The sequence below is a fragment of the Artemia sp. Qi Xiang Cuo genome, chromosome 11 (assembly GCF_049724085.1).
Source record: "Artemia sp. Qi Xiang Cuo chromosome 11, ASM4972408v1, whole genome shotgun sequence".
NCBI lineage: Eukaryota > Metazoa > Arthropoda > Branchiopoda > Anostraca > Artemiidae > Artemia > Artemia sp. Qi Xiang Cuo.
Window position 1 is genome coordinate 45,063,601 of NC_142804.1, and position 14,987 is coordinate 45,078,587.

The 14,987-nt window shown below is 35.6% G+C and overlaps 1 protein-coding gene across 1 annotated transcript in view; it reads right to left on the reverse strand.

The window, feature by feature from the left end:
• Positions 1 to 325: 325 nt before the first annotated feature.
• LOC148947023 (phospholipid-transporting ATPase ABCA3-like) overlaps positions 326 to 14,987 on the reverse strand; it is a 513,909-nt gene continuing 499,247 nt past the window's right edge. The window contains exon 31 of the mRNA XM_089096491.1: positions 326 to 516. Coding sequence (XP_088952617.1) covers positions 326 to 516 — 191 coding nt within the window. The remainder of the gene's footprint in view (positions 517 to 14,987) is intronic.

Here is a 14,987-nt window from a genome sequence, read left to right on the forward strand (position 1 = left end):
AATAAAAAATATGTAACGCTAAAGCTCCACTGCATTAATGTACCCATGAGACCAATACAAGTAAAATCATTTTCAAGATAACAAAGGATTAAAATCACAAACTGACGCAATGACTTGTGAGAACAGGCATGTAACAAAAAAGAATAATTATTGAAATCCATAAATTTCCTTGAAGTTAATTGGAACGAAATTAAATCATTAGACAGATACGCACAAAGAAAAAAATAAGCAAAAGATAAATAAAATACGCTGAATATATGAATAGCAAGATACTAAACATATCTAAAAAAAAACACACACACACACACACAAAAAAAACTTATTTTTAAGCACAGTCGGCTAGAGTATGAATTTTTCTAGTGACACTTTCACCGCTAGGCCTTGCCAAAATTTGCCCACGATTAGTCCAAACATTTCTATGTCCAAATTTGTCCTTAGCGGCATATAGGATCTCACGTCGCCTCTTTGTCAATGCTTCTGATTGGAAAATTCCACTTGAAGCTAACCTGGCTTTTGCTTAGAAGACTTTCTTCGCTATATCACTATTCACAAATATATCGGTTAAAGCAGGAGATATTTTAAATCTGTAGATATTCCTTATTTGGGCAAAATTAATTTCAGTCAGGTTCATTTTGGCTACGAAAACTTGCAGGATTGTTGATTGGAGGTCAGATCCGGACTGCTGCTTAACACCATGCAAAATTAGCGAATCAAGCAGCACTTCTTGTTCAAATGAATCTAGTTTCATCTCAATTTTCATGATTTTCTCTTCTTGATTTATAATTTGGTTGCGAAGAGTTTTCAGCGGTTGTTCAATTTTTTCAAATTTTGGTTGATAATCAAGAGTAATCGCGTCATATATTTGACAAATAATGTCTTGGGATGACTGGCGGAAAGAATCAGCATCCGAAAATCGTTCATTAACCTTCTTAGTTATATTTTTCATAGACTCTTAGTTATAAATTCACAAATTTATCGGTTAAAGCAGGAGATATTTTAAATCTGTAGATATTGCTTATTTGGGCAAAATTAATTTCAGTCAGGTTCATTTTGGTTACGAAAACTTGCAGGATTGTTGATTGGAGGTCAGATCCGGACTGCTGCTTAACACCATGCAAAATTAGCGAATCAAGCAGCACTTCTTGTTCAAATGAATCTAGTTTCATCTCAATTTTCATGATTTTCTCTTCTTGATTTATAATTTGGTTGCGAAGAGTTTTCAGCGGTTGTTCAATTTTTTCAAATTTTGGTTGATAATCAAGAGTAATCGCGTCATATATTTGACAAATAATGTCTTGGGATGACTGGCGGAAAGAATCAGCATCCGAAAATCGTTCATTAACCTTCTTAGTTATATTTTGCATTAACTCTCGCTTAGTTTTTTCTAGGTCAAGTTCCATAGAAGTGATTTTATCCATCAACGAAGCACATTCTCCCATATCAGATTCATTAATTGTTAATGCATTATGTGTCTTGGAACGGGATTTATAAATATGGGGTCAATTTTTCAATTCCTCAAATGCAGCCTTTACACCTGCAGTCTGTTTTGTTGAGGTTCGGCTAACGCTTGGATTATATTCCGCCAAGTTGGCTTCAACAAGTCTGTATTCATCATGTGTCCCATAGCAAAATACCAAATATGATGGCTTTCTTTTGCTATCCTTGGACACTTTTAGTATCTTTACTGGCCGATGAGGATAATTTTTGAAGTTAGCTAACGCGATATCAAACTCTTTAAATGCAGGCATTTCCATAGATCGGGTTTACGAATTAAAGAATAATAGGTATTTTAGTAGGGCTTTCCAGCTTTCCCTCCTGGTTTGTGTCACTGATGAGTTGTGAATCATGGTATCAATTTTTGGGTCGTCCTCTTGGCTTTTTTATATGAATTGTCGGAACACAATACTTTTTATAGGTATCCACTCTAATGTAACACTCGTGCATTTGAACGTTTACTGCTTGTAAACGTCTTTATAACCGTCTTATACTCGGACACCTTTGTTCTGTATTTGTTATACAACATGTTATGTCACTTTCGTCATTTGGTCTCTTTTCACTGAAACTGATAAGCGTTCAGTCCGGAGAGAGTACTTTAAGTACGCAAAATATCTCCTAAGCGTTCTGCCGTGGGAGAGAAACACTAGAATTTCCCAAAAATATAAAATTGTTGACTCGACTAATGCAGTCACTTAGCGTACTGTCCGGTTTCAGTGTTTTCTCAATCCTCATCGTGACCTATATCGGGATATTGTAGGTTAGTCTGAATACGATTTAAGTATCGTTGTAAATAGAATCGTGAAGTGTTTGTTTGTTTCTTTTTGCCTTTATTTGTGTTCTTTTGTGTTTTTTTATTTTTTTTATTTTTTTTTATACTCCGTCGTATAACTTGTGTGATTTATGACGGGATGTAAAACCATTCATTCATTCATTCATTCATTAATTCTTTTCTTTTCTTATAGTTGTTCAGTTTTTTGCAATTGCACCTCTTCTTAAAGCTAAACACTGGCACCAGCCAGGAGGAGGGGGCAGAAGAGGGCTTGTGTCCTCTTCTTACATTTCCTTTCTGTTTTCATTTCTGTCTAATTCATTATGCAACAATTTAGAAAGGTAAATCACTTAAAAATAGAAATATTCTTTTCAGTCAACATCTTCAAGAAAATATCAGTTGTTCATCAGAAAACAAAAAGATGTTATATATGCAGGATTTGGTAATGTTGATTAACTCTATTAGAATATCAACGCTAACACGTCTATGAACTATTTTTATATTTAGGACTGTGTTATTGAAAATGTAAACAATGCAATCGGGTTAGCAGTACTTTTTTGGAGTAGTTCACATTCTTCCGCGAAAAATTTAGTACTTTTTTTCTTTCTTTTCTAGGCTAGTATGTAGTTTGATTGTACGCTAAGTGAGTTTAAAATAAACACCTATTGCTCTTTTCCGTAAAGTTAATTAGAATGGACCTGGATAGATATTTTATAAACACTTAACACATGGCGGTTCATGCAGGCACACATTGTATGTTTTTCATCGGTCATGAATAAGGATAGTCCATGCAAAAGATTAGAAGAGGTTGTCTCGAAATAACTGTGTAAAATTAGTTAGATTTAGGCAAAATATGGGTAATTTCTTTTGATAATATCTTGTTTATTTCAATGATTTCTTTGGGTTGTGCGTTATTCGATATTGCTTATAAAACGGCAACAAGAGGAAACTGTTCAAGTTTGTTTATTTACAGCATACCTGCAACGTGCAAAAGGGGGTCATTTGATTGGAAATCGAGAGTTCTAGTGCCCTTTTTAACGGTCAAAAATGATTGGAAGGCAACTTAAACCCCTTCCTGGCCCACCATTTCCCCAAAAACATCGAATCAAAGTTTTGAGATAGCTATTTGGCTCTACGTAGTGGATTTCCAGATTGAAATTAGGTTTTTAAAGAGGACATTCCCCCCATTTCCCTCGGGGCACGGGTTGTAAGTTATATCCTGGGGGCATATAGCTTTTTATAGAAAGCTTTGTCGTAGAAACTTCAAAAAAGGCTCATTCGATTGGAAATTCAAAGGGCTAGTGACCTTTATAATAGTCGAAAGTGATTGGAGGGCAACTACCCCCCCCCTCTCACGCCCACCTTTTCCCCAAACACATCCAAACACCTTCAGGACAAGTATTGTAAGTTATTTCCTGGGGCCATATAAGGTTCTTATAGAAAGAGTTGTCGTAGAAACTTCAAAAAGCCTCATTCGATTGGAAATTCAAATGGCTAGTGCCATTTTTAACAGTCGAAAGTGAATGGAAGGCAACTACCACCCCTTCCACGCCAACCATTTCCCCATTCACATCCAATCAAAATTTTGAAATAGCCATTGTGTGTAACGTAGTTGAAAGTTCTGGAGACTATATCTTTGAGTAAGACACTCCCCCCACAGTCTTCAGGGCAAGGGTTATAAGTTATGGCCTGATGGCATATATGGTTCTTATGGAAGGAATGTTGGTAAACACGTCAGAGGGGTCATTTGATTGGTAATTGAAAGTTTTAGTTCACTTTTTAAGTGTCAAAAGATATCGGAGAGTAACCAGTCCAACCTCTCCCCCCACACCCTTTTTTCCCAATATATTTAATAAAAACTTTGAGATAGCTATTTTATTTAAAAAAGTTCAAAGACCATATAGCAAAAACTCCGGTGTCGACACAACCCCCAAGGGCCCGGGGGCAGGTTTTTTCCAGAGGCACTTTACATGGAAGGGGTCATCGTATAAACTTCAAAGGGGGCTAATTGTATTGGAACTTGAGAGTTCTAGTGCCCTTCTTGAGGATCAAAAAAGATTGGAAGGCAACTAACACTCCATATCTGCCATAGAAGGTTTTAATAGAAAGCGTTGTCGTAAAAACTTCAAAAAGGGCTTGTTCGACTGGAAATTTAATTGACTAGTGCCTTTTTTAATAGTCAAAAGGGATTGGAGGGCAACTATCATATCTTCCACGCCCACCATTTCTTCAAACACATCCAATAAAAACTTTGAGATAGCCATTTTGTTCAACATTCTTGAAAATTCGGGAAATTGTGTCTTTGAGCAGGACACTCCCGCCACAGTCTTCACAGTAACGGTTTTAAGTTATGCCCTGGGGACAGATATGGTTTATATGGAGAGGATGCTCGTATAAACTTCAGAGAGGACTCATTTGATTGGAAATTGAAGGTTTTAGATCACTTCTTAAGCGTTAAATGGTATAGGAGGGTAACCAGCCCCCCCCCCCTCAAGCCCAGTTTTCCAAAATGGATCCGATAAAAATTTTGAGATAGCTATTTTGTCAAAAATAGTTCAAAGACCATATAACAAAAACACTGGTATCAACACAACCCCCCAAGGGCCCAGGGAAAGGCGTTGTAAGTTATGACGTGGGGGTATATATGGTACTCATGGAAGGGATGCTCGTATAAACTTCAAAGAGGGCTCATTTGATTGAAAATTTAAAGTTCTAGTTCACTTTTTTAGAGTCAAAACAGATTGGAAGGCACATAGCCCCCTCCCCTTCCAGGCCCTTTTTCCTCAAACCCGTTCGATAAGAGCTTTGAGATAGCCATTGTTTAAAAAAGTTCAAAGACCATATAACGAAAACTCTGGGAAAACTCTACACTGCCCGTCAGAGCCCGAGGGCAGGCGTGGTAAGTTATGTCGTGGGAGAATATATGGTTCTTACAGAAGGAATGCTCGTAAAAACTTCAGAAAGGGCTCATTTGATTGGAAAATGAAATTTCTAGTTCACTTTTTGAAAGTCAAAAGAGATTGGAGATCAACTAGCCCCCCCCCATGCCTCTTTTTTCCCAAATGCATCTGATAATATTTAGAGATAACCATTAAGTTAACAATCGTTCAAAAGTCAGATAAGAAAAACTGAGGTGTCGACAAAACCCCCAGAGCCCGGGGACAAGGGTTGTAAGTTATTCCATGGGGTATATATGGTTCTTAGAAAGGAAGGTATGCTTGAATAAACTTCGGAGAGGGCTCATTTGATTGGAAATTGCAAGTTCTAGTTCACTTTTAAGAGTCAAAAAATATCAGAGGCCCCCCCCTTCATGCCCTTTTTTCCTCTAACCCATCCGATAAGAACTTTGAGATAGCCATTGTTTTTAAATATTTAAAAGATTATATAATGAAAACTCCGGGGTCGACACAATCCCCTAGGGCCGGGAGGGAGGTGTTGTATGTAATGCTCTGGGGGCATATATAGTTCTTATGGAAGGGATGCTCGTATAAACTTGGGAGAGGGCTCATATGATTGGAAACTGAAAGTTCTGGTTCACTTTTTAAGAGTCAAAAGAGATCGGAGGGCAAATAATTCCCCCTTTCTCTGCACCCTATTTTTTCAAACTCATCCGATAAGAATTTTGAGAGAGCCATTTTTTGTCAAAATGGTTCAAAGATCATAGAAAAAAACTCCAGGGTGGACACAATCCTTCAGGGCGCAGGGTAGGCATTGTAAGTTATGTTTGGGGACATATATAGCTGTTGTAAAAGGGATGCTCGTAAAAACTTCAGAGAGGGCTCATTTGATTGGAAATTGAAAGTTCTAGTTTAATTTTTAAGAGTCAAAAGAGGTCAGAGAGCAACTTTTTCCCCACGCCCCTCTTCCCCAAAACGCATCTGATAAAAATTTTGAGACAGCCATTTTGTTAAAAATATTTCAAAGGTCCGATAAAACAAACTCTGGTGCACACACAACCACCCAGTGCCCGGTTGCAGGCGTTGCAAGTTAAGTCCTGGGGGCATACATGGTTCTTATGGAAGGTTGCTCTTATAAACTTCAGAAAGGGCTGATTTGAATGGAAATTGAAACTTTTATTTCAATTTTTAAGAGCCAAAAGAGATTGGAGGGCCCATAGCCCCCTCCCCACGCCGGTTTTCCCCAAACCCTTTCGAACATAATTTTGATATAGCCATTTTTTTAAATAGTTCAAAGGTCAGATAACAAAACACCGGTGTCAACACAACCCCCCACAGCTCGGGGGCAGGCATTTTAAGCTATATCCTGGGGCCGAATGTGTTTTTATGAAAAGGGATGCTCGTATAAACTTGAGAGAGGGCTCATTTGAATGGAAATGAAAAGTTTTAGTTCATTTTCTCAGAGTAAAAAAAGATCGGAGGGCAACTAGCCCCTCCCTCCTCCACGCCTTTAGGTTTATCAGGTTGATAAACTCATCCGATAAAAATTTGCGGTGGCCTTTTTGCTAAAAATAGTTCAAACATCAGATATTAAAACTACAGGGTCGAAACAACTCCACTGGGCCCAGGGACAGGCGTTGTAAGTTATACTCTGGGGGTATGAATGGTTCTTATAGAAGGGATGTTCATATAAGTGATAATGGTAATAAGCTTACCTAAGCTATGGATGTCAGGTATTGTGTTATCTTGGAACGATAACACAGTGTGTTGGAACGAGTGTTGTTCAGTGATTTTAGTTTTATTTTATTTAGAGATTTTATATTCTGGCAAGAGTCTTGAATTTGAACCTGATGATGACAGGCACCGGTCCTGTCGAAATTATCGTTCCAAGATATCGCAATACCTGACATCCATAGCTTAGGTAAGCTTATTACCATTATCATGTACAAGAGTCAAGTTGGCCTCAGAGAATATATTATGCTCATATAAATTTCAGAGAGGGCTCATTTGATTGAAAATAGAAAGTTCTAGTTCACTTTTAAAGAGTCAAAAGAGATCGAAGGGCATTTAGCCCCCCCGCCCTTTTTCCCCAAACCCATCCGATAAAAATTTTGAGATAGCTCTTTTGTTACAAAATAGTTCAGACATCAGACAATAAAAACTTCGAAGTTGGCACAAACCTAAATATTTTACTTTGATATTGTTACTTTGATACCAGTTTTGATACTTTGATGAACATTTGATTTTTTTTGATTTTTTTTTAAGTGTGACTTTGAAACATTTTTGCTGTCAAAAACGAACAAAAATTAATTTAAAAAAACTTCCCGAAAAATAAGTTTTTCAAAGAAAAGTAAAGGCTATTTTAAACTTGAGCTCAGCAAATATAAAAATATTTTAAAATTCAAACTCAAAACGATCAGAAATTACTATTAGGGAATAAATGTAACCCAAAACGAACAGAAATTAAATAAACAATCAATGCAAACAACCATACAATAGATATTAATGTAAATGAATAAATAAATTCTTAAACGAGTGAAACTTAAATTGAATATCCAAATCAAGCTTGAAACGACCAAAAATCACTACAACCAAGAGTTTAGGTATCGCCTCCTCTCACCGTAAAAGTCCAAAACCTACTGCGTCATTGGCGCTTTATTAAAAACTATATGCGTCTTGAACAGTCTTGGAAAGTATAAACAACATCAAACTCAATATTTGATGCATAATGGCGTTAATCGTTTAAAGATCCATCAGCTCAAGAATTTATTTCACTGTAATTTTATTTTTATTTTCAATGCTGCAAGAACAGGAAAAGAAAACATTCTTAATATAATTCGTTTTATATGAAGCGCAAATGAAACAGTAGGCTGTTGGTTTTTACAGTTAAGGAAGGGGGCAGTATCTAAACTATTGTTTGTAGTGAAACTATATTCGTCTTAAACAATTATAGAAAGAACTAATCAATTAAACTGAATATTTGATAAATAATGATTTTAATTGCTGAAAGCTAGTTAGTTCAAAATGTTACTATAATTTTAATTTTAAATATTAAGTACAAAAGAAAATATTTGTAATAGAATTAATTTTCAGTAAAGCACCAATGAGGCAGTAGGTTTAGACTTTTACAGTGAAACAAGGAGACGATACCCAAACTCTTGTTTGTAGTGATTTTTGTTCGTCTCAAGCTTGATTTGGATATTCAATTTAAGTTTCACTCGTTTTAGAATTTATTAATTCGTTTACTTCATATCAATTGTATGTTTGTTTGCATTGATTGTTTATTTAATACAAGGAGTAAAGATCTTAAAAAGTTGGACAAAAACTTAGAACAAGAAAAAAGAACAAAAATTAATTTGAACTTTTTTTAATTAAAATTTTCATGCATCGTGGGTGTGCTGGAAGCTAGAGATCTTAATTTTGGAACATATAGAAAACCTCGTAAGCAAAATAAGGAAAATCTCAATGTGCTCAATGTGGAAAACGCACGTCCAAAATTCATATGATCCATGTGCAAACTTCAGTCGGAATTGGAAACTTGCACAACCATTTACATTATAAAAAGTTCAAAAAAATTGGAGAATCAATTTTTAAGATTTATTCAGTCTGGTAGTAGCGGTTGGCAAATAAAAAACAAAAAGGAACGCGGATAAATAACCAGCTACAATTCAGCTAAAAACAAATAAAACCAAACAGTTTAAGAAGGCGTAGCTTTCATTTGGAAGTATAGCAGCCTTTGGCAATCAGCAAATTTTTAAAGCTGGATTTTTAAGGACAAAACTGCTATCAAATTTAACTAATTACTTTTGCTTATTCACTTTTACGGTTCAAATTGCCGACACCGGCGAAAATATGATATTGCCCAAAAACATTTATGATCGCAATACAAAAAACAATCCTTTTTGATAAAATCGCATTTTTCAGGTATGAATAAACCTTAGACGGGTCCAGGGGCCAATCAACTTTTATTTTGATGCTTTTGGTACTTTCTATACATATTGTGTTTAGAAAGGCCGTTTCAGAATATTCATAGTTAAGTCCAGGGGACAATAGGCTAAACTTTGTTTTAATGCCCTTGGTACCATATATACAAATTGTGTTTAGACAGGCTGTTTCAGAGTATTATTTATTGGGCAATTATTATGTGAAAAACGTCGTAGCTGATAAATGCTAGAAAAGAAAAATATAAAAGAAAAATAAAATATTTACCATCAATTTTGTTTTCAATAACCAAGTCTTTTGTAGCGAAGCTTCCACGTCCGTTTCCTATCAAACAGTTCGTGGTAACGAACTGTAAGTAAGAAGCGACCCGGCTCAATGGTAACCGAAACTCTAAAAACCGGAATTTTGGTACCAATACATACATCAATAGAATCAGGTTTTAATTTTGATTTCAAATATATAAGTTTCATCAAGTTTATTTATAACCATCAACAGTTACGCGCCTGAGAAAATTTGCTTGAGTTTCGAAAAAAGGGAGAAAGACCCCTTAAAAGTTATAGAACCTTAATGAAAATCATACCATCAGATTCAACGTATCAGAGAACCCTACTGTAGAGGTTTCAAGCTTCTATATACGGAAATGTGGAATTTTGCATTTTTTGCCATAAGAAAGATCACGGGTGCGTGTTTATTTGTTTGTTTGTTTTTTTTTTGTTTTTTTTCCCCAGGGGTAATCGTATTGACCCAGTGGTGCTAGAATATCGTAAGAGGGCTTATTGGAACGGAAATTAAAAGTTCTAGTGCCCTTTTTAAGTGACCAAAAAAATGGAGGGCAACTAGGCTCGGTCCCAAGTTCATTTTTTCTCAAAATCACCCAGTTAAAATTTTGAGATTGCCATTTTGTTTAACAAAGTCAAAAATCTAATAAATATGTCTTTTACGATGACTTAATCCCCCACAGTTCCCAGGAGAAGTGCTGCAAGTTATGAACTTTGCCCATTGCTTGCATATTGTTTTGTTTATTGGGAAGTATACAGACATTTCCAGGAAGAATTTTTTTTGTGGGGGGGGGGGGGTTGGGGGGCTGGAGGAAGGGATTACTCGGGAGAATCTTTCCGTGGAGGATGTTTCTTTGGGGTAAGGGACATTTCTATGAAGGGGGCGCCGGATTTCCAATCATTATTTAAAAAACGATCAGAAATTAAATTTAAAAAAAAAGGTTTTTTCAACTGAAAGTAATAAGCAGCATCAGAACTTAAAATGAACAGAAATTATTACGTATATGAGGGTGTTCTACTCCTAATCAATACCAAGCTCTTTAAGCTACAGTTTTTTTTTAGTGCTTTCAAAATAGATATCTATTCTAATTAAAAGGCCATTGTGATTCAGGTGTTTGTTAATTAAAAAATTTTTTAACTTTTAACAAAAAGAGCGCGGTATTTAATACGGGGAGACCCCAAAAACATACTCAACACAATAAAAGTAATAAAAAAAAAACAATAAAAAAAAAAACAAGCGAGGAGGCTCAAAATTACTCGAAACTTTAAGAAAATAACCTTTGTTTTAAATAAATGTAGAAAAATCCAGGTATTATAATGCTTATTCTAAATATATAAATTTTATTAAGTTTAGTATTACTCATCAAAGGCTACGAGCCTGAGAAAATTTACTCGATTTTTTAAAGAGGGGGGAAACATCCCCTACAAGTGAAAAAATTTTAATGAAAATCACTGTCAGATTCAGCGTATCAGAAAACCCTATAACATAGGTTTCAAGCTCATATCTGCGAAAATCTGCAACTTTGTATTTTTTTCCAAGAAGAAAAATATACGAATATAGAAGTTCGTTACGTAAGTTAATTTGTAAATTACGTCAGAACCAAATTTAGAGACAGCCATTTAGCAAAAGAAAAGTAAAATTTTTATGCAAATCTTGTTTACTTATTCAATGACGGCGAGCCAAAATAAAAGCTGCATTAACTAAAAAACGATCAGAAATTAAATAAAAAAATCAAGTTTTTTAAACTGAAAGTTAGGGGCGACATTAAAACTTAAAACGAACAGAAATTATTCCGTATATGAAAGGGGCTGTCCCTTCCTCAACGCCTCGCTCTTTACGCTAAAGTTTGACTCTGTCTCACAACTTTAGTTTTTAAAACAATAAAAAACTTTAGCCTAAGGAGCGAGGCGTTGAGGAGGGGACAGCCCCTTTCATATACGGAATAATTTCTGTTCGTTTTAAGTTTTAATGTCGCTCCTTACTTTCAGTTTAAAAAACATGTTTTTTTTATTTAATACTGTTTAAGAGCAATCCGGTTCTTTTTAGCCTCGGAATCTGGTCCTAAAACAAAATCGAGACCATTTTCAATCTAAAAAAGAGGGAAAATCAAATACCCTTTTAAAAAGGCCTCCTCAATTTTCTTTCACGGAGCAAAGATTTGTGACATTAAATATTATTTTGTTTCACTTCTCTGGCCCAACCCAAATAAAACCATTAAACCCACTAAATAAAAATCTGAACCATTAGCTGTACTATTAATCCCCCCCCTAAAGTACTTCTTACCATGATGCATAGTAAGATCATTTTATTTTTTTGCTCATTATATTTTTATGCTGTCTATGCAACCCCTCCTCAGTTTTCTTTCAGTCTGAGCAAAGCTATTTCAACGCGCAAGACTATATCCTGCTATTTCTATAAGATAATATAAATAAACGTAAAAAGCTATACTACTACTACTACTACTACTGACAACTCACCGCAGCACCAAGCCGCCTGAGGCCAACAAAGCTACGCACACTCCTCCTCCATCCCAATCTATCCAAGCCTCCCTTTTTACGTCCGCCCATGAAGTTCCAGTTTCCTTTAAATCTTTCTTTATGACGTCCTCCCATCCCAGACGAGGACGACCTACTTTCCGTTTAGCCCTATACGTTTGGTTGAAAAGGACAATCTTCGGCAATCTGTCATCCTTCATCCGCACAACGTGCCCTAGCCACCTCAAATTTTCTTTCATTATAGCCCTAGAGAGCGGTATTAAACCACATTTTTCGTATAGCCTATTGTTTGAAATACGGTCAGTCAGCCGTGTACCCAGAACAATCTTTACGCAAAATCTCTGGAAAACGTCTAGCAAATCTTCATCCGCTTTTCGGAGCGCCCATGCTTCAGATCCATATTTGACCACTGTCATCACTGTAGCTTCTAATATTCTAATCTTGGTTTGCAGACTTATCTTCCGATTTTTCAATACTTTTTTTTAAGTGTGAAAAAAAAACCTGAGCCTTGGCTATTCTACTTTTGACATCTTCACTGCTCCAATCATCTTTACTCATAATTACGGGTTTACATCTTTACAGTTATCTTTACGGGTAACTGTTTCGGGCTTGCCACTGTCAGTAGGATTTTACTAGATCTAGTAAAATAAAAAAATCTAGTAAATTTAGAGGATCTAGTAAATTTCCCGAAATCTAGTAAATAGTCGTGATTTATAGTAAACAAAACTTTCGTTATTTTCCATGAATTCAGGAGAAAAAATTAGGGTCTATTCATTACAAAATCTGATTTCGATTACGTTAGATATTATGGCTACTACTGCTCTCATTTTTGTGATTTCGCATCAACCCTAGTGCTTAAAAGTCTCTACTTTTCTCTCGGCTTCTTCTTGATACTCGCTTTGAAAGGCAAACTATTTAAACTCAGGACTAGTATACCGGCTTAATTCTTTTCAGAAAAAATTCCTCGACTCTCATAACAGCTGCTACGTTTGATAGTTAGCTTTGTCCCTTTTTAAAGACGCTGCTGGAAACGAACTTTTCCTATACTTGCCCAAGTTATTTCTGACTCTCTGCAGCTTGCCCCATTCAAGTGCTGGAGCAGAGAGACAGTTCTCGATTTTGTCGGTCATCACTAAAAACAGGAATAGGCTAAATGTCTCGAGTGCTTCGTCCCTGATGAAAACGAAGCAACTTGTTCTCAGGTCATCAAGTGGAGCACATGACCGGGTGATGCCCAGCAATTTGACTCGGGCTACCAAGAAATGGAAACAAGTAGATCCCTTCAGTTAGAATTCGAAACTAGTGGATACTTTAAATTCTGATGAGGCCGAGAACGATTAAAACCTTTTAAGTGCAACTTTTTTTTAATTGCGACTACATATTTTTCTTCTTACTTTTCTATTTGTATGATTTGCCTGACCTGAATACTATCAACACAATGGTATTTTTTCAAAACTAATTATTGTATGCTATATAAGTTTTATTTTTCTTGGCAGCTTTAGTCCGATTTGAGGTGCACTTTTTAATTTACATAATTTTACAACTAAACCGGTAGCCGATTACGTCATTTCCGTTTTGAAGTAACAGAGATTGTATTGGTTTTTGATTCCCTTGAATACGAACGAGAGAGAATCCAGAAGAAATCAGTTAAAAAAAAATCTAAATTAATTGCTTTAAAATCTGCCAGAAATCTTTCTAAGCAGCTTATCCCTTATTTAAAGACCAACCCAATTAGTGTTTTAAACTGGCAAATTTCCTCTTAAAAAAGAAAAATTGAAGTTTTCAGATTTCAAACCTAAAAACGGAAACTGGGGGACAAAATTCAAAAGCCGTCACTTTCAAACACACATTAGGTTCTAAGCACTCCGTCGCCTGAATTGCTTCGTGAATATGAGTTGTAGCGACTTTTCTTTTCTGATTGTTTTTTACTTTTTCAATATATCTGAATTTTATGACCTGAAGACCATTGATAGATTTAAAGCCGGACTTCACCAGCAGGTTTTCCGGAATCCAAGATTCCAGACTACTGTTTGACGTCTTGGATACACCGCATCTGGAATATGAAGCCTATCCAGTAGTAGCCTACATCCAAATAATCAAAAACAGGATTTTTGAACTTATAGGTTTCAGGAATTTTCAATCATACTATGAAAACCGAAGAAAAGAGAAAAGAGAGAACATTTTTTTGAGCATTTAGTAAAAACAGAAGCGATTTAGTTAATTTTTCCTCTCAGATCTAGTAAATTCTTCCAGGCCAGGGTGGCAACACTGAACTGTTTTGAAAACAAAAGCAACTGAAACTGCTTTCAAATCAGTTCGACTACAGTAGAGATTTATAGTATCAATGTTGCACAGCATTGACTATAGTTGAAGGAACCTGTGTTGCCAAGTGTTGTGCATTTGGGCGCTTTTTTGAGGTGATGGCGAATTGAATTTTTCAAATTGGTGCACTGCGCCAATTTCGCGTATGTCAAAAAAAATTCGGTGCATAGTGGGCGTATTTTGTCATTACAATAACAATGACAAAACAATGAAAATGAAACTCTTGAGGACATTTTGGGCGATCTAGAAGGAGTCTTTGCTGTTTTTTAGAAGCTAAAATTTATATTTTATTTCATTGTTGTTTAATTTTGAAAATCATCTTGACTACTAGTCGAAGATAAATATAATATTTGATTAAAAAATGTACAAAACTAATTCGAAGTTCATTGAAAGGGAAGCACAAATAAAGTAACAATCGGAACCTGTTGAAGGACCTTGCCAAGTAAAATATTGTCTCATATGTATGTCTTTGGCTTCTGTTTCCTGACAAAAAATCTCAGAACATTGTCTTTGGCCTGCAATTTTATACATAGATGCATTAATAACGGCCGGTCTAATTTCTTATCTTTGACTTGGTTGTTCTTGTCGTTTTAATTTGCATTTTGAAAGCAACGAAATATTTTATTCTCATAACTAAGTTTGAGAATTTATAACTTTTTTAAGCATAGAATTGCATAAAAACACTGTATAAGGAAGTAAACTTTTATGTTGCTTGCCTAAATGATATTTTGGAGAGATGTGACCTTCAAGGATCATGCTTCTCTTTTGTTGTTCATTAAAAAAATC